Source organism: Leuciscus leuciscus, assembly GCF_965113295.1.
Source record: "Leuciscus leuciscus genome assembly, chromosome: 19".
Classification (NCBI taxonomy): Eukaryota; Metazoa; Chordata; class Actinopteri; order Cypriniformes; family Leuciscidae; genus Leuciscus; species Leuciscus leuciscus.
In genome coordinates, this window is record NC_138743.1 from 17,542,828 (window position 1) to 17,568,531 (window position 25,704).

Here is a 25,704-nt window from a genome sequence, read left to right on the forward strand (position 1 = left end):
GATGGCGTCATCATCACGCTGTCCTCAACTGTCTAATTACCTTATTCCGTGTGAATAAAGGCCTGTTAGTGTATAGAACCACAACACAGACTCTCTGGGCTGTTTGAGCCCTTCAATGGCTGCATGTTTCTTCTTTATCAGTCTTTCCCTCTTTCTCTGTCACTATGTTTTTCTCTATAGGACACTCTGCAGGAGGGATATGGCAACAGGGTCCAGTCTGGGAAACCAAACCACGATGACATGGGCCTTACACAGCAGGACCGCCCGTCCAGCCTGCCGGTGAGACATTACAATCCAAAATTAGTCAGAGATTTTAGCGACTGTCTGCCCTAGGTGTTGGATAATGCCTTGCTTTTCTAGAAATGCTGCTATGAGTTCCCTATAGATGATGCTCAAGTGAATATAGTAGTTTAAGAGATATCTTCTGGCCTTCTCAAAGCTTCAGCGTTCTGGTTGTTTATCGGAATTGGAAACACTTTTCCAGAACCCTCTCTTGCTGTTTCACTCAAATGATCTGCATCACTTATTCTCTACTGGTGGGTCTTGACCAAAAATTGGTTGCAGGTCTTTTCTGATGGAGTCCTGGACATTTGGGGGAAAAAATGCTAAATGCAAATGATATAATGAAACTTACCATATAAAAAATAACTGGGCTTATCATATTTTAAAAGGGGAGAGAAAATGCTTTCAATACCTTTTTTGTTGTTGATGGCCGCATCTCCAACCAAATTCACTGGATTATAAATAGGCATTACCAGATGGTTATTAAAATAAAATAAAAAGGTTTTTGTTGATTTACATTTTTATAAAATTTTCTTTAGATTCATAAAATGTATATTTGACTTTATTTTGTAAAAACTTTTGACCTCCTATTAAAGAAATAGTTCACCCAAAAAGAAAGTTAATTATTCACCCTCATGTCATTCTAAACCTGAATGACTTTCTTTTTTCTTAGGAACATTAAATAAAGAGCTGTTAAAGTCATCATGGAATCAAAATTGACACTATTTACTTCGTTAGCGCACATTACTAGTCAAGTCAAGTCACCTTTTATTTATATAGCGCTTTTTACAATACAGATTGTTTCAAATCAGCTTTACAGTGATAACAGAAAAATAATCCAATGATAAAATAGTGCAAAAATAGCATCATAGTCCAGCTTAAGTGAGTTCAGTGATGGTTAATTTTTGTTGTAAAAAGTTGTTAATTTAGTTAATTTATCTATATAGCAGCTCTGGAGAAAACAGTGATGTCATCGTCCATCTCAGTGCTCAGTGTCATATATTGGTGTCAATGCAACAGATCAATAATATTGTTGAATATTAAGTGTCCCCAACTAAGCAAGCCAAAAGCCAAAGGCGACTGATCTTGTGTTGAACAATTAACCCGTCAGAAATCAATAACAAAGAAAACAATCAGAAAACAAATAACCCGTTAATCAGAAAATTTGCTTCCGCTCTGGAATGACGTTCCTTCTCTGATGACGTCAGTTTGACGACTTGGTTTGAATATCCTTAACCGCTTCCCTCCATCAGTCAATCTGCTACTTAGACTACATAGAAACGGTTAGTACAAAGTTTACTGTGTGAAATAAACAGTTATGGACATGTAGAAATTAAAGTTGAAGCTCCAATCTCCTCCCAAAAAAAAAAAAAAAAAAGTCTGTCGGTGCCTCAGTGACTACTTCGTTTAGAGAAGCTGTCAATCACAGCTGTCAATCATGATGTCACATTCCCATTTTTATAGCATCAAATAATGAACTAACATCAAACTTATTTAAAAAAACTAACACTTAAACTTAAATCAGCATGATAAAAACAACCTAAAATGACAGAAAACATCTTTGGAAAATATTTATTTGAAGTGTAATTTGATTGTTTAGTTTCCATCGCCTCCATTAGACTTCATGGAGAGGTTGGGGTTTACGACCTGTACTGGGACCAACCGCCTGGGGGGTGAGCTTTTTTTTCCACCTTTGGCTTCACTTCTCAGCACTTGTGCAGCACGCTTGGTCTGCTACGACTCCAGCGAGGGATGGAGAGGAGGTGCGCTAAAATAAAACCCTGCCCTCGATTTAAAATTCCGTTTCACTTGGAAATACGTCACAACACTGGCGTAAAGTCGGTTGCAACTTCCGGTTCACAGGGACTTTAATGTTCACGTTGCTTTTTTCCATACAGTTTAGGTTACAAAATACATGGGAACCAGTGAAATGATATGAAACTTCACTCACCAAGTAGGAACCATTTGCTTTTTGCTCCATGGAAGAGTGAGGTCATATGGGTTTGGAGGAACATGAGGGTGACTCATTTCAATTTGGTAAACTACTCCTTAAAGTTGCGATATTGTCCTTCCCTCAGTGATCCGTGAAGATATTCACAAGGCTCTAATGATTTATGAGGAAAAGAATTCCAGTTACCATCCATTTCCTAAAAATAGTCACCCAGCCCTGCTGCCCCCATAAAAAGCTCATAGTGTTTCTAGAAGACGCTGCATGGGTATTTAAACGAGTGGAGCTGCAGCCTCTGGTGCTGTCATGATAGGTTTCCCGCAGGGGTTTGATGACTGAGGTAATGTTGTTTAAAAGCCCCAGGCGGCTGCTGGTTTCATGCCGGCAGACCTATTTTTAGATGTGTCTGACACAATGGCCCAGTGAACTCCCAGCCAAGGACAAAGAGAATAACAGCACAATGAACGGCCAGTCTCCACCGTGTGTGTGTTTGAATAATTATGTCAAAGTGTCTCTCGCACAGTAAAGGTCTACACCAGATCAGCGGAAGAAAAGTACAAATGAGCACAGACCAGTGTAGCCTGAACTACACAGAAAAATGTCAGAAAACATGGGTTGAAAATTAGTTCCCAAGACTTGAAGAGAACCTATGGATCAGGCTGTGCTGGTATTCTTCACAACCTCAATTCAAAAAAAAAAGAAGAAAAAAGTGCCTTACAATGGTGCAAGTTTGGACTGGAACTAACTCTTTGGTTAACAATTGGAAGACGGTGAACTACTAAACTCGACATATTGACTGTAAATATGAACTGATGTTTCACAGAATTGTTCCTATGATGAAATTTATGTAAAATAGAAAATCAATGAAGAATGTTTTGGAGCTCCACGTATCAAACGGTTGAGGAAACTTGCCCTTTGGTCTTCTCCACCGGGTCGTGATCCTAATTGCGGAATCCCCATGAAATCTGACGTGATTTTTAAACACATTTTGCTCATTGTCTTTTTTTATGAAAGCATAATGTAATCCACCTTGCTGGCATCAAAACGGCGTGAGCTTTGCACGGCGTTAATCCGCTGGCATGCTTCCTGACTGCAGAAAGTCCTTGAAAATTATTTGTGCAACATTTGAAGTAAGGTATGATGGTGTAAGCTGACATGGCCTCAAACGTGGCTACATTTACCCTTGGAGATCTGGAGCTCCTGACATCTCATATAAAGAACCCTCTGAAATGGGAAACAGCCTTGAAAATGTGTGTGCTACATCCATAACTCTAAAAACATCTCACATGTACTGTGTAGGTTGTTCAGTATGTATCTTAACTCTTTCCCCACCAGCATGTTGTTGCTGTTGTTTTTTTGCCAGCCACCATTTTTTATCATTTTCACAAAAGTTGAATGGCCCCCAGAATATATTGTTGTATGAATATCTGAACATGCAATATATCTAAACAAAGAACATAGACTGCTTTTAAACAGACAAAAAAAAAAAAAATCGAATTCTAGCTTAGATTCCTGGGTCGATTTCAATCAGTAACATTTCAATCAGTAACATTAGGCAGTTTTGATTTATATGCTGTTTAATGCTGATGATCGCGTTATTTTACATATGCATCTTATTAACATATGACATCACTTGTTTCTGCTTCTTCTTCGCCTGTTTTTTGATCCGGAGATTTGGTACTCTTTCAGAAGATATTTTGTTCTTAAATCGGTGTATTTGAACAAACTGGTTGAGTGAATGATTAAAATGACTCACTTAAGTAACACTGTTGACTGCACTAACCACTAACCCACAGACGGTGAGCCTGTCTAGAATAGAATGGCGCAAACACAGACAAGTAGAGTGATACAGACAATGAAAAGACTTTTGTAATATAAATACATTTGAATAGACTTGACTGTTATTTAGGAGTAACAAATTATCTTTGATGTTCAGTGATGCTAAATAATAATAAAAAAGAAAGAAAAGTATTTCTCCAAACAGTACATTAAATAAGTTACTTGTGAATACTGTTGATTGTAGCTATTTTTTATGAATACCAGTAAAAATAATTTTTTGTTTGAAGGAAATAAACCCTTTATGTCCATTGACTTGAATGGATTGCCATCTACACACAACCCTTTCTGTTAGTATGATGAAGTGTGTCAGCCGCCAAGATGTGTCTATGAGAAAAGGATTTCACGTTTGTAAGAGCTCATCACAGCTGGCTTATCTTTCGTGTTGGAGAGAGAGGGAGGTTATAAGAACAACCTCAGTGCTGTTTATCTGTGTATCAAAGCTTCTGTCACCTGCAGTTTGCTCAACGCTCACCTCTGTGAAGGGTAAAACGCTGTTTTTTTGGCAGCCCTTGTGTTGCTGTAATCGTAAATGGCTTTGTCTCAGCAGCAGAGCTGCGTACACACACTCACACACATTTTATTCATGTCTCCCCCTGTGTCATCTTTCTAGACAAGTATTGCTTTGGTGTTCTGCTTTATTTTTTAAACCTCTTGTACGTGCCTAGGGTATTATGGGCTGGCGGGAATCTCTACAGTTTATCCCTTTTTTACCTGACGATTTCAAAGTCTCTCTTTGCCTGCGTTCTGATCTTCAATGCATTGCAGTTGGGGAAAAACATTAAGAGGTAAAGTGCGTATGAGCGAGAGCGAGATTGATGGCCTGGGTTTCTCTCGTGGTGGGTTTTGCGCACTCTGCTTCGAGCCGTGGGCTTTTTCATCATCTTCCATTAAAGAGAATTTAAAATGCGCTTCCTGGCCTCTATTTATTTAATCAAGCACTTCCTTTAAAAGACGAATCAAATAAACATGTGCTGGACCTTGCAGACGTAATTAGACCCCTTTTGGTCTTTCCTAGTCAATTCTTCCTTCTTTTTGCCTTTTCTGTTAAAGATGCTCTTCTCTAGCTAGTAGAACCATGGGATCACAGGTTTGTCCCTCTATTTACCATGACAGTGAAGGTGACCGAGGACTTGTGTGTCTTTTGACTTATGAATTGTAAATTTATGAGATGGTTATTCACCCTGATGAAGTGACCAGGTGACTGAGGTTGACCTAGATTTTATATTTTAATATTTTATATTAATTTGTACTGATGCTTAGGGATGTCATGGTGAGGAAATTTTCACACATATATATATATATATATATACTTGTAACAACATCGGTATTACAGATAACAGTGGGGATGCTTATAAATGGGCGCTCGCTTTTCACTTCCGCATTTGATTTTACAATGGCACTCTGTTTATGGGCCTATAACTTGCGGACATCAGGGAGCCGCTATCTATGTGTGGGGTATTGAAATCGCTTTTAAATTTGAGTTTGCAATCACAAGTGCTAGGCCTATGTGTATAGGGAGCAGTGGTAGTGACTGTACATTTTACAAGATTACATATTTGTCAATGATGCTCAGGATCTGTTATGCACCAAATCTTCCGCCAATATCCTTGTCAGTCATCTCATTTCTCCTATACTTGTCACTTAATAAGTGAAATCTCTGCTGCGACTCTGCAGCTCGTGCTGTGTGGAGCAGAGCAGATGCTTTCTGTTTTTAATTGTAGTGTCTGTTGTCCAACTGAACGAAATGATTTTTATATCTCTATAAAAAAGCAAAACAACAGTGCCGCGGTGGGCAAGTAATGTAATCGGTGTACGGCTGAACGTAATAAATCTAGTAAAACAACTAGTCTCATCTTGCCAAACTCAGGTAGCAACAGGAAACCCCTCTTGTTATGCATACGGTGTGCCCTTTTGGAGTCGTTTCACCATGGTAACATTAACAATCACTAACCATTTGGATTTGTAGTAAATACATTTTGCTTCCTCTGTGGTAGTCAGATTTATTCAAAATCTTAGCCTGCCTCATATCACAAGGAACAGTGGGTGGGAATTTTAATGATTGTGATTCTTTTTGTTGTGGATTCAGTTGTTCAGCTAATGGTTTTTATCTTGTTTCCTTGCTGTTGAACTACACTACTAATACATTCCACTACCAGCTGTAGTGTTGTAAATGCCCAGGATTGTTAGAAAGAGCGTTTATTTAAGGATACTTGTTGGTGTCATAAAATATTTGAGGGCTTCCCATTTATATCTCATTCTCAAGGAATGGATCCAGTGGAGGGTTTGCATAGTAAACTCACCTGGTGCTCCTTATGGTCCTTTTTCTCATGGTACTAACATCTGTCTTGGGTGGTCCAATCACTTAATTAGTGTGCAGTTGTTGAAAATCAATCAACACCAAAGTGTCAAAATCACAGATTCTAGACAAGTCCCAATTCCAGGATGAAATAAGATGGAAAGATCTGATTCAAGGACTCAGGCACTCAGTGTGTGTTCTCATCCTCGGTGTGTGTCTTTTCCTTTATTGACCTTTTCTGTGTCCTGAGCTTTTTTGAGACCAGAGATATGCCTCTGAATTGCACACAGTCTAGCCAACAAATGTTTATATAAGTGTCGGAGTGGAGAATTTGAAGCGGTTAATGAGAAAAAGCTGGGAAGACAGATGAGAGAAGCTGAATATTAAGAACCATAAATAAGAGGAAGGCAGAGCACGACTGAATCTGGGTTGGAAGAAAAAAAGGAAAAGGTTTGTTCCTTGTGATGGAAAAAAAAAACCTAATGAGCTGCCTTCTATGGCAGCATCCGAATTAAAATGTAACCTCATAACATAGGCTAAGTGACCATTTTGATATGCTCTACATAGACAGCAATTTGTAAATTGTGCTTCACGCGTCTGCCATCTTGAGTAGATTTTTTTCACTGAGTTTGACGCAGTGCATTGTTTGATTGCCGTCTCCACAAAGGAGACATGCTGTCTTACAATTTGTCCAAAAGAAGGTATCTACTTTTTGGAAGAGCCTTTGTATTGGGGGCATGACTGATGCCTTAAAATTCTGCCTACGTAGGCAACTCACAAGGTTTTGGGGATTCACAAAAGCTTTTGCTGTATCACTTTGGTGCTTCACTGATCTCTGCTTGGTTTGATCATTTCCACATCTAAAGAGCAGCTCTCTTTCTGTCCTCTCTTGCTTTACCCTTTCTCATTTAAGTCCTGCTGTCTACCCTTCATTCGTTTTTGCCTGTCCTCTTGTCACAGACCGGCTGGAAGGGGAGGATTGTGTCTTTCCCGCAATAACACAGCTGCAGTGAGACACACACGGCCGACTCACTCTCACCGCCGTTCTGCAGCGCTCTAATTTACTGAGAGCTTGAAAGAATTGTTGTTTATCCCCGAGCCCTGCAGGCTGATCTGTATCCTGTCAATGCGGCCCCTCTCCCCCTCTCCCCCTCCATTCCGACGTTCCTCCTTCACTCCTTTCTCTCTTCCCGTGCTCCTTTGATTCCACTCCCTCTCTCCGTGCTCCACAACTTGTTCTCCATAATTAGAACGAGCACGTAGGGGATGGAAAATGAGGGAGGGGAGAGAGGCGCCAGGGCCGTGCTGATGAGGCAGACGAGCGAGCCGTCTGATTGGCTGAGCCGTTGGCAGGGGACGTAAGGGGGGGATGGGAATCTGCACCGCGATTGGCTGAAGTTGCTCTTCGGGGAGGAAGTAAAGCATAGATTGAGGCCTAACTCAGCTGTGTGTGTGCGTCTCGCACTCATTTTCTCTCTGAAGCCTCTACAGGGATCCAGGCTGCTCTCATCAACAGCTCATCAAATCAAGCACAGCCTTGCCGTTGTCTACTGTGTCTCACTCGCTCTGCAGGCGCATACATTAGTCACTGCTTGCGTGAGAGATGAAAGACGAAGCCCTTTTATGTTTTGTCGAAATCTTTTATCTGTCCTTCCATTCTCCTTCTTTGGAGATGTGCAAAACGACATAGTTTCAAATTCAACTAGTCAGTGCATTGTCTGAACGGCTAGTCGACCCATTTGTCTTAAATAATTCTCCATCAGTGATAGAAGGCTGGTTTCAACCCCAGTCGTACACTTTTTATTCTGAGGCATATACGTAAGTCCTGCTTTGCGTACAAAGCTAGCTAGGTGGAGCACAATGAAATGAAACAATGTGGAAGTTGGACTATTTTTAACTGGTCAAAAAACAACATGAGATGTAATCGCTGAATATTAAAGTGTATTTCTGCAGCGGCCACGCCCTACTGCCTAAATATCAGCTAAATTAAAAATATATGCAAAACAAAAACTAGTGAATCTCACTAATCAATTATTAGTTGACCCATCCCTACTTTCCACATAAATGACGAGCTGTCCCATTACAGCTTGTCAATAAGGAAAGATAATCTGAAAGCTGTTTCGTGCCTTCAGGCACTCTCATTGCCCATATTAACAATGCTAATTGGTTCAGTGGATCCAATTCTTTTTTTAATTTGGGTTTCAAACAGTCTTGTTTTGTTAATTGATGATAAGGGAATTGTGGTCTGCTGTAGATGGATGACTCTCTGTCAACGAGAACACCACTGAAGCTAAAATGCCAATGGAAACATGCCCCAGCTGTGACCTTCTTCAGACTGTCTGGGGAGATATAAAACCAACAGGCAATCGTTCCTTGTACGGTTGCTTGAACCCCAAACCCTAGTCGCTTTCTCAAGCCAAGACCTTGACAAGAAGTCGTTCAGCCAGCGAGACGTTGGAGCTTTGTCTTGCTGTAGCTTTACTCTGCGGACCTCTTGACTTTTGACAGGAAATGAAAGATTAATGTCTGCTTTTAACAAAGATCGGATTTGAGGGCCACAGAGGGAAAGCTCTCGAATGTTAGTGTGCACACAAAAGCCCCCTTTCGTTGTAGTATCGAGTCTCAGAGCAGCCGAGCTGGAGTGCGCCATGCAGTTGAGGTGAAGTGTGCTCGCCTCCTTCATCTCTGTATTCTTTCATCCGTTTATTTCTGTGTTGCTCTGGGGCAGAATAAAATGTAGCCTCTCAGGATTATGCATGTGCTTCAGATGACTATGATACAGTACTGTCGCTAAAATTCTCAGAGGCCAAAATTGGTTTGAGTCGGCCCCGTCTCCCCTGAGCCCGATGAGTGGGGTATATTTTAGAGCAGTGGTTTCCAAACCCGTTCCTGAAGCGCCCCCAACAGTGCACATTTTGTACGCCTTACTTAATCAAACACTCCTTATTCAGGTCATCAGCTTGTTAGTAGACTCCAAAATTTGAAATGGGTGTGTCAGATAAAGGAGACACTGTTGGAGGGGGTTTGGGAACCACTGCCTTAGAGCACCTTAGTGGGCTCCTCTCATCACAGGGCCTGGATATAACAAAGTATAAAGTAAAAACATATTTAAAATGTGTACAAATCATGAGTCATGACTAAACTAACCATGTCATATAAATGTCAAATGATCTAATGTTTTAAGATACTTTCAAGTTGACCTTGACATACAATCATAAGGGTCTTCACAGTGTACACTACTTTATGCCAGACTACTTTTTTACCTTTTAAGAACTGCACTCTTTTGGTGCGTTCAAGTCATCTGGTTAAGATCATGTTTACGAGTTGAGCGCACATGAATGCCACCACAATGTCGTAAATACAACTGGGAAGCGCGGATTTTCTTTAAGCCCCGATCTTTACGAGTTGGGTGCGTGTCACTGAGAAACATGGCGGAATACCACAGAACTTAAAGGTATTTAGCAGTGATATTGCTAGACTTTTCTATTTACAGCGAAGTAAGCTAATTGCCTGCACAAAATATGATGGCATTATTATACAATGTAATATGTAACGATAAAGTTTGCACGTGGCTTCATAAATTAATTAAAAACATTAAAAAAACAAAGCACACCTGATGCACATTTCTTTGTTCTTCATTTTCTAGAACTAGAGTTTAAAAAACGTGCTCTATTTTTGTGTAATTAATTAAGAGAAATTACACCGCCATCTTACTCCGACGAAAGTGACTTGAACGCACATGCCGTCATAAACACGACTTCCCACCTCGTAAGTACGAACTTCCCAGGAGGACTTGAATGCACCATTTTAATAAGGCTTCCCCCCCATTATGATATTAGCATAGTAAACACCAGTCTCAAAAAAAGGGAAAGTTTTTAACATTTTATTTCTGAAATCAAAAACATGTTACACACATGTGTTAGTATGAGTTGCAGTTTTTTTTCCAAGTAAATGAGTAAATCCAGACCAAAAAAGGAGCATCATCATTAAGCCACTTATCGAACACAGGTCCTCATCAAAACCCTTAGTGTGAAAGCTACACAAGTGAGCAGATGCGCACTTCACCAAATGAAGATCGAGTTTATTTGTCAAATCCACATCAGAGACCAAAGAAACACAAGCTTTGCTTCATTTGTGTAAATCCCCTCAGTGATAAAAGTTAATGCTCATTTAATACATTTTCTTATTGTATCTGAGGAACCTGCTGTAACTGATATTTTTATCCAGGATTAAGCAAGAATCAAACTCCCCTTACTGGGAAGCTTGCAGAAGTCAGTGTGATGTAATTTACATCATCAGCACACTCCGTTGATGTCCATTCACACTGTCCTGCTTTTGTGTCTGTGCATGTGCAAAAAAAAAAAGGTCCAGTGTCGTCCATCCACGCTCATGATCTACACAGTATTTGAAAGTTTTGCATGCTCACCCATGCGTAAGAAATGAAGCGAAACACAGAAAATGAAGTATACACTGGCTTTTTAGAGCTCTTGAAACCTAGAATATGGTTGTTATGTGTATACAAGTCAAAACATATTTTGAAGACAGATGGTGCTTCCACCTTTGATTCGGTTGAAGAATGGAGCATGTGCAGTCCAGGATGTAGCTCATCAGTGAGTGACTCCCATCACTAGACTCCCGGCAATTGTTACCAGACAGCAGACGACGCCCAATCCGGCATGATGCCATCTCCAACTGTAGAGGGTGGGTGTGATCAGTAAAAAAAAAAAAAAAAAACTATTTTAAATCAAATAAATGCAGCTTCTCCATAAAAAAAAAAAACGAAATTCTTAACTCAGCAGACACCTTGGACAATTGCCAATAGCCTTTTCACACATACAGTTTTTACTGGTAAATTAATGGTAAACTACTATTTAGATGTAATGTGTGAATAGGATCTTTTTAAAAAATTTTAAGCGTAATGATATGACACAGCACCTGAAAATAGTCCCCAGCTCGGTAACTTCCAACGTGACCGGGACTAAGTTTGTCTAACCTATTAGACCTATTTTCAGGCGCTGCGTCATATCATTACGCCTGCTGCACCCATGGTACGGCAGCAAAGTTTCTTGATTATTACGCAGGAATGAGAGTATAGTTCCTAGCCATATCAGCCTAGAAAATCGCAACTTTACATTTTCCGTCGGTCTCAGTACACGATATAACTACAGAAGAGTCAAGTTTTAAATAGGAAAAATATAGAAACTCTTTGGTCATTTTTTTGAGAGAGATGCTAATGGTCCTGTCCGATTCAATGATCTATGCTAAGCTATGCTAAAAGTGGTACCGCCAGACCCGGAGATCGGCTGAATGGATTCGAAAACGGTAAAACTCAACTGTTTAACTCTGGGGGAGTTGTAAAATGAGCCTATTTCCAAAAAAAGTGGAGTATCCCTTTAAACAAATGCAATTGCAATTCCATTTTGTGCCACTAGAACACAAATTAAATTGAAACAATGCATTCCTATGGACCTCCTCACATTGGGTACTGTGTGATGAAAGCCCATTTCCTTCACCACAGAGCTCAGTTATACAAGTTGAAACCCTGCATGTGAGAGTGGAGCTCTCAGACGTTCTGGGTGAGAAATGATGGCAGGGACGAGTTTGACAGGCCACCTGCTGAGCGAGTCTGATCCGCCATAGACGTCTCCTATCACTGCTGTCAACTGAAGCACTGACATCAGCCACAACAGAAAGCCACTGTCACACTTCAGTGTTTAATGGGCTGCGAATGGGATCCGCACACAGTGACGTGATGGTTGCAATTTTACATGCTCTATCAGACAGCTCTTTGATGCTACCACTGACAAGATGAGATATGATGAGGTGACGGGAGATCTGACATATACTCTCTCACACACTTCTGTCAGTTCGGTTCCTCGTACAGACACACAGAGCATTTCTCATTATCACGCTGTGCGGATAAAGTAATCTTTTGTTGTCCGTCCTTTTTTGTTGTTTCGTTTTATCTGTGTGTCTTAAAAGGGAGGCAGCTTCATTCATTCCTCCTTCTAAACACACACACACAGAGGCACACACTCTTGCTGTAATGATCTGACTGTCTCTATGTCGCTACTTTTCTATAGATGTCCTTCACAGTTTTAACATTATGTAATAGAGATGCATCACAATGTTCGACTAATTGACTAGTTGTCCAACAAGCGACTAATAGATTGAGTTTGACATGTTTTTTTCTTAAATATATATTTTTAGTTTTGACGTTTTAAGCAGCGGTGCTTTAATTAGCGTGCCGCCGGCATGCTGTTCTTTAGATGGAAGACAGTTTGCACAGTTAAACCCTCTTGGGAAAATTTGCATCTTTAAATTGCAAAGCCCCTTTCAATCATTTAGATATCTCCGGCCATTGCATCCTGTCTTTTGTTGTTTCTTTAGCGTCCCACCATGAGTGTTGCATTTTTATACCGTTAAGTAAAAAGTAGTTTTTTTTTATAAAGAACCTTGCATTCTGTTTCAATCTGCTGCTAGTTTTTACTGTTAGTTTAAACGCAGAAACATGCATTATGTAAGCGCTTACTAAGAAACGTGCAGAATCTGGTTAGGTGATCTCAGAACCAGCCTAATTATTCATGGGTTCTTTAAAGGAAAATAGTTCACCCTCATGTTGTTGATCTTCTGAACACAAATGAAGGTCAAATTTTGATGATCTTTCTGTCCCTCTATTGACAGCTACGCCACTGACACTTTGATGCTTCAAAAAGTTAATAGAGAGATCGTAAAACTAATCCATATGAATCGAGTGGTTTAGTCTAAATTTTCTGAAGAGACTCGATCGCTTTATATGTTGAACAGATTGAATTTAAGCTTTTAGTCACATATAAACATTGATCAGCGAACATAAACAGAAGCTCAACCGAACCTTCTTGACGCACAAGAACAAACCTCTTGCTGAAGCTCAAACGTGCTGCGTAACATGATCATTAATTAAAGCTGCAGTCCATAGTTTTTCCTCTTTGTCTGTTCGAAATCTGCAATTGCAGTTATTCGCGGAATTATCAACTTTACGCGGGTTGTGCCTCGGCACGGCATAGCGCGGATGAATCCAATGGTTTGAGGAGAATGTGCGGCTGTCAGTCGCTGGTATGGATACTGTCATTCGCAAAATCGCAATCACAGATTATACTTTTTGGAAGTATGACCAGCATAAGAGTTTACACCGGAAAAATGTCATCTGAACAAGTAACATCCACTTTTGTTCTGACCAACTAAGGGAAAAAAAGCATTGCAGTAAATTGCGCTGATTAAATCTAACGATCGCTTGTTATCATATCATGTTAAACTGTCCAAATTATACTTTGTTCTCAAATTGTTAATGTTAACAACATCAGCATTGCGTGACTACATTTTATGCCCTTCCGATATTTATCCTTGTTTTCGCATTGGCCGGTTGCAGTCTCTTTTTTTCTGTAGCCACTCCAAAGTCCGAAGTCTTTTGCATTTTACAACGGGTGAATCTCCAGTTGTCACTGGTGATTGTCGTTTGAACCTTTCTGGATCCACCATCAAGTTTAATTATATCAAGTGCTGTGAGAAAAGGCTATAAATCTCCACCTCCAACATCCTCACACGCAATATAGCCTACTAGCCGAGACTCCTTCTTTATGTGTACAGATGTGACGTAATGACGCAAAGACCTGCTCGAATTTCCCTGCAGAAATCCACTAGTACCACTGGAATTAAAAACATTATTACAATCTTACCGTTTTGAATCTAGCTAAGGCAAGCAGATAGTTTTGAACACTGGCTGGTTATGTACTTGCTCAAATTTGCTTTGGATAATTTTTAACCCAAAAAAGTTATGGACTGCAGCTTTAATTAATGACAGAATTTTCATTTTTGGGTAAACTATCCCTTTGAGACAATAAGGCAGTTGGTCTATTTCATTGTTTAATTGCACATCCCAATTATGTAAGAAAGTAGATCTGGTCCAGAATGTAAATGGAGTCATGCAGTGTTCAGCCAGTGCCTTTGTTATGGTGTCATTAAACATGTCAAATGTTTGATTATACTGCAATGATTTGTTTAAAGAGGGTTTTAAAGTAAACAGCGCATGAAGCTCAACAGTGCCCGCGCTCTTGTTCTTCGGCCTTGGTTTTGGAAGTATTTTTCTCATAAATTTTCCCCATAAGGATTTCAAAACAATCAATAAATACTTGATCCAAACCAACCAGCTCCAAAATTTATCACATTACAACATTTCATTGGAAACAAAGGAAGACAGAATGCACAGAGGAACTATGTACTTACTGAATGAATGAACTACTTCTGTTATAAAGAATTACTTAATTTTCACCCTTTTTATACTCTTTCACCTCTTTCAAAATCGTATCTTCACGTATCGGATACTTTATATCTATGACTGCAGACAATAAAACGTTCTGTTAATCGAGTCTCAAAGCTGTAGTATAAAGACAAAATGGGCAACTTTACCAATTTCTCTGTTCTATTGTCAGTACTTTGTTATTGCTGAAGAACTGGTAATGGTTTTTTCAGGGCTGATTAGAAATACAAAAAAAAATGTTTTGTAGCTACGTAATTATGACCATTAATCTTCTCTAATTGTTATATATATAATAGTATACAATCGAATCTATAGATCATAACAATAAACATTTCTCATTCTTTGCATTTTTTTTTGTTAGCTTACATTTTGTCAACTAATTGTTGAGCGTACCGCTTAGCCTAATCCCTAAGAAAAGTGTAATTATACGTTTTTATTTACCAAACTGTTCATGACACCATGATTCCTGTTTAACTGGTAGCAGTTCTCGAATTTTTGGATCTGATTCACTTGTTGGTTGTATAGTATCAGAAATTCTGCAATTAATATATCACATTTTCCACAAAAATATTAAGCATCACAACCGTTTCCAACATTGATGATAATAAGAAATGTTTCTTTACAATGTAAAAAAAAATTACATCCCCAAGTCAAAAATTTCTAGTGACTGGTCACATCTAAATTTTTCAATTAGTCTGACGTATTATTTCTCATTGAGCCAATGTTAACAGAATAGCAACAAGAATTGCACTTGGGCCAATTTAAAAATTTAGATGTGACCAGTCACTAGAAAATTTTGACTTGGAGAGGTTAGAATTTTTTTACAGTGTAGCACTTTAGCACTTTTTGGTCTATTTATTATTGAGGAAAAAAAGTAAAAGTTATACTTTTTGTTTTGAAGTAAAAAAGATCAAATTAGACCCTTGGGGTAAGATGAGTCACCCAGAATTGGCCCAGAAGGCCCCGAGTGGAATCTTGTTACGCATTATTAATTTGGTATTATTTTTCAAATGTAATACTTATTGTAATTATTGGGGTTATTATTCAATATTTCCATGAATTAGATACATCTTTGCTTTCATTAAAAACCTCTAGGTTAGTTGAGTGAAATTCAATTTGCATTTATAGTCTTTCTGTTATGACATATCTTCAATTGAAATATGGGTAAATAAAGTAAATATTCATATGCCTGTATAGAAGTCATAGAATAATTTTACTGAATAATAAGAAAAACTTGAATAAGAATTTAATTTGAATCTCTTTTACTGGGCTTCTGCTTTGTCTGTCATTGGTTATTCAATTATTCAAATAAATTGTCAAAATAAAGTTTTAAAAACAATAGTTTTAGTATTTTACTTTAATGACAGTTTAAAAAATATGTACATATTAATAAGAATCATATCAAAAGTAAATTAAAGTAATCTTACCGCAGTAGGGGCCATCTTACCACTCTTTTAATATTTAACATTTTGTGCTACTTTTTATCACTCTTTTTTACCCCAAACTTTTGAATGGTAGTGCATCATCACTTAATCTCTGAGCTCAGGGTAGGTCTATCTTGAAAGGTTTAAACTTTATCACTGAAAATCAATTTCACTATGGAGATTTAGAATGACCTTTTTATTTCCTGAACCCTGCTGTGTTTCTCTGCTGGTGTGATCACACCCACTGTGGTTAAAGTCTTTGCCATTCACGCATAGGCAAGCGCCACTTTGTTGTTCTGTCTTCCAAGCACATAGAGTAACTACAGACTTCTTCCACCAGCTCACCAGTTGTGTGAAATATAGTAGAGCTTTTTTACATCAGAAGTATAGAGCCTATCTGTGTCACAATGATTTTTAGTATGAAGACTTATTATTGTTGCTGCTCCTGTCAGAAAGATACATATATTTTCCTCCATTTCCCTTGCGGTTGCCTAATCCACCTCCACTCCCGGCTCCAGCACGCTCTGTGTCTGGGGAACGCTCTCGTCAAACCCAATATGTCAGCCTCTTTTCAGATTGTCAGGCATCACAACAGGGGAAGAGAATTCCTCCGTCAGCGCATTGTGTGTGTGTGTGTGTGTGCGTGTGTGTGTACCCGTATTGCCTTACGGCCCCACTCTCTCACTGATGTGTGACTATCTATTGTCTCTTCTCATGACTGGCTGGAGCACAAAGCCCTAAAGTGCTCTAGCATCCATTTTTGGGATTTCTTCTTCTGTGGTTTCAACATCATCAGAAGACAAACATCATGGTTGATTTCTGTGCCACTTTTATTTTTGGAACAAAAGGAGTTTGTGTTCAGTCTATAGTGTTACATCGCCATCTAATGGCAGGGTAGCAGAATACAGGGTTTTTAGTCGTTTTCGCGGATACGTGTGAATGGGGATCATGTTTTGACAATGGTGTCGTCTGTACACAGAAAAACTCAAAGGAAAAACTTCTCCGTTTTAAGCATATCGTTGTCGTGTAAACGAACCCTAATATGCAATCGTACTATAGCATCTGTTAAGGATCCAATATACTCACAGCGAAGTTCTTTTTCGTTCTTCGCTTTGGGGTAAAATCGAAATACGTGAACAGTGGTATACTGTTAGCGAACATCCTGACGCCACCCACGCTATGAACAAATACTGAGACCAGCGGTTAGATGAATATGTAAATATGTGCTGCACGCTTTCGTTTCAATAAAATATACACACTACAAAAATGACAGCAATGAGAAAACAATAAATAAAGCATCTGATCATATCGTTGTGGATATGTTTGCACCAGCTCTGCAATTCGGCACTCCAGCAAAGTCACGTCACGTCACGTTTATTTATATACTACCTTATACAATAGACTGTTTTTAAAGCAAGCCGCTTTACAGTAGTAAACATGAAAAAACAGTGTCAGTGTCTCTGTAAATTAGAATTACAACTTCAATTTCTATTATAAAGCAGCTCTCCAGTGTGTTCATGTTTTTACTTGCGTATGTCCGACCTCGACGGATGGAACAGAAGAAATAAACCGATGAAGATTTCCACGCCAAAGAGGGCGGAGCCTCAGAGCCACAGCTAGCTATCACATAATTGCCACGGACCAATGGGAGTTCAAAGGTGTTTATCAGCCAGAGTAAAACTTTCCGGAAAATTCGATTTGGCAGGCTGCTTTGAACTCCTGAAATGAACAGAAGACGAACTTTGTTTTGGCCAGATTTTTTTTCAAATTGACGTCATATCAGTTCGTTCTTCGATTTAGCTTGAAGTATATTGGGGCCTTTACAGTCCACCATATTGTCTGACAAACTTATACTTATATGTAGGTCCGCCTATAGATAGTTTAAATAGAAATTATAGGTACTATCCCAATATTATTTATATATATATATATATATATATATATATATATATATATATATATATATATATATATATATAATGTATGTATATATGTGTATATATGTATATGTATGTATTAAGTATGCATATGCAATAATATAAAAAAACATTTAATTATAATTTTTTTATAAAAAACAATCCTGCCTCAACAAAGTCCATAAATCTAGGTTTTGAATTCTGAGCTGTTTTAAAGAGTCCAGGCTTCAGATGGCCATGCCTGGCTCCCCAATTTTCCTCTCATAATTCCTCCATGTTTTAATTGGGTAGTATGGGGGCTGTCATGTGAAATGATGAAGGATGAGCATTACTCAGTTTCTCCAATCAGAAGAGAGAGAGAGAGAGACACTTTTTTGTTCTCTGTCTTTTCTCCTCTGCTGAGATTTGGAGTGTGAGAGATGGAAAGAGAGGAACTTTGAATGGCCAATGAGCCTGAATAATTGCGTTCATCAATTAAAGAAGTCAGAGACTTAACGAATATAACTAATTATGGACATAAATCAAGCAAGCTCCAGCCTTGACTAATTTGTACAAGGTTGAAGTGATTTGACTTATACCACTAGGAGTTTTGCAAAAAAAAAAAAAAACCTTGATTGTGTCTACAATGTATAAAATTAAAACAAGAGAAGTCACCTATGCTACAATTTAGAATGGTTATCCTAAAAATATTGTCATCATTCACTCCACTTTCCAAACCCAAATGACTTGCTTTCTTCTGCCGAACACAGAGACATTTGAAAGAATGTTCATGCAGCTTTTTTTCACGCAGTTAAAATTAATGGTGACCAGCTCCAAAAATAACAAAGCACCATAAAATAAAAGTGACTTTTGCGTTACACCTGAAGTTTTCTGAAGCCATTCTATAGTTTTTTTGTGAGGAAAAGATGGTGAGTCATTATTCACTAAAAATGTTTTTCTCTACCTCTTTTTTCAACTTGCATTCAAATATGGCTCGTCAAAATGTGTCACACTAGGTTTTACTTCAATAATGTCAGTGCCTTTTGCAGTGGCTTGGAACCAGTCATAACATGCCATATTTAAATAGGAACATATTCATATTGCTCTGAGATTTGAGAGTGGTGTAAAATATTTTCAATGAAAAACTACTTCAAATTTGGTCCATATTACTTTAGCTATTATGGACTAGTTATGATCTGTATTTGGTCCTTTTTGGAGCTTAACATCCCTTGGTCACTATTATATAGTTGAAATAGAGTGTGAACATCTTTTGTATGGTCATGATGAGATTAGTAATGATGAATAATAACGGGGTTTAGATTTTTGGTGGATGAACTATCCCTTTAAAACTGGAATTACGTTGCAAACTGAGATTAAACATGTTGGCTTCATAGTGAACTTTTTACGAAATGTGAGCCATCCCACTCCTTTGAGTCATCTGGAAAAAGAATCTATGATAACACCATCAAGCTGTCTAGTGTATCTGGAAAAGTCGAGACTTTCCAGTGGAGAAAGTAACTGCTGGAAGTAGTTGACCCACAGTCTTCATGACACTCCGTCATCGAGACCGATATGTGGTATTGCGTAAAGCTGAGCATATGTTCCTCTTCATCCTCAACTAGGTCATCAACCGCTAAGCCTGCAACATGAAGTTAGTCTTTTCTGAAAACTGTGTGAGTTTCCATCACAATCATTCATTGAACTCCATGACACTGCTCGAGCTGGAACCACAGGCTCATTTGTAGTGGAATTTAAGGCCTCATTGGAAAGTTTTGTTCCATAGTCCTTCAGCACCACTGGGCCTGTTGTACTACACGACAAAGGAAATCAGTTTTATTTTCCCCTTATTTGCCATGATGCTTATTAGTTACAGAAAATTGTTGGTACTTCTGATGCTGTGTATTCCAGTATCATCATTGCATTTGAGACCACGGGGAATAATGATGAGTGATCGTCGCGAGCTCATAAAACAACCACTCTACCAAAGTTCTTTTGCTGCAATCCAGGCCAGGAGTTGTTATCACCTCAGCGCTGGGAAACGAATGCCAGTTCCACTGTTGATTATGGTTATTTGCAGACATTAACTCAGAGGCCTGACTGTGGTATTGGCTGCATGCAAGATCACCTGTAGGGTAAAGAACTTCGACTGGGGCCCCTATAGCGTCCTAAAGCCGGGCTCAGGCTGCAGGACTTTCAGGCCGATTTACCCATTCCGACATTCTGAGAAAAAAATCGTGTCCAGGGCATCGGTCTGTTCCGATGTTCGGTCCAGATTATCTGGTAATGTGAGGCGTTTACAGATCAAATCTTGAACCTCCCCATCTGCTCGTAGAAACATTGGGGCCGCCCCGACAATATTAAACATGTTTGATATTTAGGATTTTAAATCGGGATGTTTACGACTATGATTACGTCAGTACTTCCACAATAGCCAATGAGAGTCAAGTTTACGAGGAGACGGAAGTGACGAAACTTTTTAAATGACAACCGTAAACTTTTTTTTTACTAGAGTCTCTACTGGTTCGCTGCTTCAGAGCTGATGTCATTTTATCCATTCATTTGCTCACTTTCAAATGAGACATGGCATCAAGTCCATTAACCAGTAATGTTTTTTTGCTCCTTATTGGAGTCTTTTGGAGTCTTGATAAGTATGAAAATGGCCTGAACTTCAACTCTCCCTATTTCTGTTTGTGTACTTCAGGATCTATCTGGCTCTATAGATGACCTCCCCACTGGAACAGAGGCGGGTCTCAGTTCGGCTGTCAGCGCTTCCGGGTCCACCAGTAGCCAGGGCGAGCAGAGTAACCCTGCCCAGTCGCCCTTCTCGCCCCATGCCTCGCCCAGAGTCCCCAGCATGCGCAGCGGGCCCTCGCCCTCGCCGGTCGGTTCACCAGTGGGTTCTAGCCAATCACGATCTGGGCCCATATCACCTGCCAGTGGGCCAGGTAAAAGATTCTGTGTGAGATATAATTTTTTGATTTGTTTTTTCATAAATATTTCAGGGAGGATATCTGCTGTTTGAAACTCTCTGTTTTTATGTTGTTTCATTTATTTGAATGTATGTTATGTTTGAATTGTATGAGATTATTCTGTAGTAGGGACGTGAATTTTCAGGAATATTTTTAATCAATTTTTTTATTAAAATCAACAACCAATTAATCGATTAATCGTTACTGTTAGTACTGTTAATCGTTACTAAAACACGTGGAGAACTCCAAATATCATGGTCACATAGTGGCAACAGCAACGGTACATGTATTCGTATCGAACTGAACAGATACAATAGATATACTAAAGATTAACAAATGTATTAATCGTCAATCAATAAGCTTAATCAATAAAATTAATAATGCCAATACTAATCTGTAGAATGATGTTTTTATTTGGTTTGTTCCCTTAAACTAATTGGGAGAAGTAGAATCTTTAATAGCTGTTTAAAATTAATTCATTTGAATTGTATTAACCCTTTGACGCGTACGATCACACCAGTGTGATTATAACGTTCAGTGAGTCAAGTGATCAACTGCTAAATTCAAATGTTATTTAGTGCTTCGGCTGGTGCCAGTGTTGTAAATGTGATATGTAAATAAATATTATATTATAAATATAAACTTAAGTGTGAAAGGGTTACTGTCATTTATATATAGTTAAGATTATTTATTTTAAAAACATTATAAATCAAAATAAAGTATTATGTTTATATTTAATATTTTAATTATTTTTTATTTTGTGAGTTATTTTTCACTGTGCATGATTTGGTTTGCTGACATTGCTTTAGCAAAGTCTTCTGAAAATTAGCTGCTAAAATCGCTTTAAATACAGACTAAAATTCTCTCTCTAACTAGGCACATATTATTGAATATTCTGTTGTGGCTATTTTGGGAAAAACATATTATTGTTATGCTAACTTTGACATACCCATTAGCTGCAGCCGTCACATGCTTCTCGTTTAATTCCTTCCACTGTGGAGCAGTCGGAGGGTGAGTTGTTTGAGCTCCATTCAGCAGTGGGTCAGCGGCAGGATTCAAGCTGGCTTTAAAACAAGTCGCTCCATCATTAAAATAGTTTTGAAAGTCTGTTAGCAGTTTGGAGTCACTTTGACACAATTACCGTCCTGCTGTGCGCTGCATTGTTAGCCTGGCTTCTTTGATAGCCGGGCAGCGCAGGGCTTTGTGCAGCTGAAACTGCTGTTTTTCCTTTCCGTTCTGAATGTCACTAACAAGGTCCACAGGAGAGCGTTTACCCCGCTGCACACAAAACTGCCTCATCTCTACTGGGAGCACCATTGGCCATTAACCGCATACAAGGCTGGCCCTGACATGTGATTTGTGTGCCATTACTGGAGAATGAATATCTCCGCATTTACACACATACGCGTTCTGTACATACAGGCGCACAAAGTTGCTCCCGGGAGAGAAACAATGAGCCTTAAACACCTCCCATGGGACGTTTGGTTAGATATGCTGCCCTCAATGCTAATTTGTCTGATATTTATCGTGAAAAGCAGCTCTTTTATGAGACCACTAACTGTGTTTGTGGTTTTGTGCATGTGCACTGCAAAAATATGTCTTGATCAGTATTTGTGTCTTGCTTCCCATTAAAATATCCTTAAAACAAGATAAAGATGTTAAGATTCTTTTTTAGAGAATATATCATGAGGTAAGTTTATCACTTTTTAAAATGGTTTTAGACAATAAATCCAACAAAATTGACATTTAATTGTATATATAATAATAATAATAAAAAACATTAGAAACAGTATCTTGAAAATCTGAAAACAACTTTTGAAGTAAATTTATTTTGTTTTGATAATTAGATATTTTAAACTTAAACTAGACAAAAATACTGATTAAGGAAATAATGAGTGTACATTAAAAGATTTTGGGTTTACGCACACATGTACATCCCCCCCCCCCCCCCCCCCCTCACACACAGGTACACAGATGGCCCCTCAGACCCCGGGGAATGTTCCAGACGTGGGCTCCCATTCCTCTCACAGTCAGTCGCCCATGTCTCAGGAGAGAGGTGAGCTGATTTCCCGCTGTGACATTGCGGCTCACTCTGACTCTATTTACAGCTATCAAGAAAATGAGATTTTTTACTAATATCCGACATCTGTCCGCTTGCTTTCCAGCATTCACTTCAGAGGAATAAACTCAATTGTGTGATGTATATTAACACCTGCTATATATTTTCCTCCTCCATTGATATGAGGAGTTATGAGAGTGCTGGTGCTTTGATTGAGAGCTCAAGTATGAAAATGTGCTTGTTCAGAGCTGTAAGCAATAACTGTTATTGTAATTTCAGTTATTTTCACCTATGCAAGTGAATCACAATAAGATTTACTGACACCAGAAGGTCAACATGAAATCAAAGTTGACCTAATTTATACTTTGTGAAAACATTGTCCCATCTTATTGTGCACAATTTACCAGTGCACCTTGTGCTAAAGAAAATCCTTGTAAACTTGTGATGGCAAATGAAGATTTTGACCTGTCTCCCTGTCCAGGTCAAATGAGTTGGTGCTGGCAGTGTTTCAGGAGGGCAGTAGTCATCCAAAACTTCGTTTTTTTTGTTTCGTTTAGATATATAACAAATTGCAGAAATAAAATGGGTTGCAAATACCCCTTTAAATATATATAATAAAAAAACAACAAAAAACAAAACATTGGCTGACTTAATGATCAGACATTTTAGCAGACGATTAAAACCCCCCAGCTTTAACCCCAATTCCCTGTCACGGTTTTGCTTTTTCTGTCTATACAAAGGCAAATACATTAAAACAAAAAAAGTCAAATCTGAATACATTTACAGGCTGTTGTTGACTAATAATTGCAAGACCGTCATAGATTTTAATATATATATACATATATATATATATGTATATGTATGTATGTATGTATGTATATATATATATATATATATATATATATATATATATATATATATATATACATACATATATACATATATATACATATATATATATATATATATTTATACATACATACATACATACATACATACATATATATATATATATATATATATATATATATATATATATATATATATATATATATATACTGGTAAGTTCGAAGTAGCATTTATTATAACATACTGCATATGGGTGATTCATACTGAAAAACGTATATATACTAATAATACTGAATAAAAACCATACACTATGCAAAGTAGTTATATTAATTTGAACACTTATCTTTAAACTATTTACAGAAAACCCTTGTTTTTGTTGTCATGAGTAATCTTTTTCCGGTTTTACTTTTTAGGATTTGCACCTAACATGCAGCGGAATGCACCTGGTCCCCAGTTTGGAGGCCAGCAGGCTGGACCTTCTATGTCCCCACACTCCTGTCCCACTGGCCCTATGCAGCATAATGTGGGCTCTTATCAGCTGGGCCCCTCTTATGGGCCCCAGAGTGGCCAGTATGGCCCTTCAGGTAACACACTCACATTCCCAGTTCTTCTGCTTGCAAACTTTTGAAATTTTTGTTTAGGTGAGGATTTCTTCCTCTAATTGTCTGGTGTGAATATGCACTAAAATGGTCCATAAATCTTGTGCACTATATTACAAGTCTTCGATAGTTTTATGTGATGAACATACAAAAAAATTTGTATTCACATATAAATGTAATTTTTGTCATCGCTTCGACATACATTCACACATACTGATAAGACATGCGAGAGCCAATGTTGTTATACAGTACATCATTGACGACAAGCCTAGTGCAATAGTTTAAGGCACCAAAGGTAAATATATGACTCTCCTTTTGTGTTCCACGGAAGAAAGAATGTAATCTGGGTTTGGAATGACATGAGTGAGTGAGTAAATGACGGAAACTAATACTTGTGGTTTCACAAACAGGGCTTGGATTTGCCAGGATTTGGCCTTAGTTCAATTAGGACATTTAAGTAGCTTTTATAAACATGCCTCAGAAAAAAACATTACTGGAGATAAAACAATGACATATTTTAAGATATGTCAGTGCAAGTTGCTTTCAGTTAAGACAACTCAAACATGCATTTTAGTCTGGGACCAGGCTTTAAGCCTCGTCTGTGAAAACGGGGGAAAGTGTCTGTTGTTGTTTCAGCTGTGTGCGTCTGTGCAAGAGACCCCATTAACAGGGCTCAGCAGTAATTCATCATGAATGTTATGGTGTGCAGATGTAATAAATGAATAGCTGCTAAGCATGCCTTTATAATGTCATGGCCTCCACTCTGCCTGATTGATAGTCCCTGTTGTCCTGTACTCTAATTCAAATGACTGACAGCCAGCTCAAGACAACAGGGGTGCATCGTGCTGCCGCTGTTGCAGGCCTGACACTGACTGAGCTATAGCGGCAGTCGACCGCAGAATTGTTTACACAGATTGATGGGATCCATGAAAAGATGCCTCAGTCAATTCATAGTTTGGAAGAACATAAAATTAAGCATTTTATTGTTTCCTGAAGTCTACTTATAATGCAAACATTAATAATTGTGTTTTTTTAAAACCATTTTCCACTCTCTCTCTCTCTCTCTCTCTCTCTCTCTCTCTCTCTCTCTCTCTCTCTCTCTCTCTCTCTCTCTCTTTCTCACCCTTAGACTTGTTTCATACATCTTGTTTTACATTGATTCATTTTGCCGCCTATACTAACAGGCAGCAGGGCTTGCACTGCGTTCATCAGTAGCCTGGTGCTGCTTAACAGGAGTAGCACTGCATG

The 25,704-nt window shown here is 38.5% G+C and overlaps 1 protein-coding gene and 1 long non-coding RNA gene across 7 annotated transcripts in view; one reads left to right on the top strand and one right to left on the bottom strand.

Annotated features, from left to right (window-relative positions):
- Nucleotides 1–25,704, top strand: part of arid1b (AT-rich interactive domain 1B) — an 80,219-nt gene that overhangs the window by 25,620 nt on the left and 28,895 nt on the right. For 5 of the 6 annotated variants that reach the window (XM_082148431.1, XM_082148430.1, XM_082148434.1 and 2 more), the window contains exons 4-7: nucleotides 181–279; nucleotides 20,682–20,925; nucleotides 22,916–23,005; nucleotides 24,271–24,441. In XM_082148431.1, coding sequence (XP_082004557.1) covers nucleotides 181–279; nucleotides 20,682–20,925; nucleotides 22,916–23,005; nucleotides 24,271–24,441 — 604 coding nt within the window. The remainder of the gene's footprint in view (nucleotides 1–180; nucleotides 280–20,681; nucleotides 20,926–22,915; nucleotides 23,006–24,270; nucleotides 24,442–25,704) is intronic. The other variant, XM_082148432.1, reaches the window with a different exon arrangement.
- On the bottom strand, nucleotides 443–16,133 carry LOC309482935. The gene is made up of 2 exons (XR_014200445.1): nucleotides 3,010–16,133; nucleotides 443–2,975 (listed from the first exon to the last, which is right to left on the bottom strand). It is a non-coding gene; the product is annotated as an uncharacterized lncRNA (long non-coding RNA).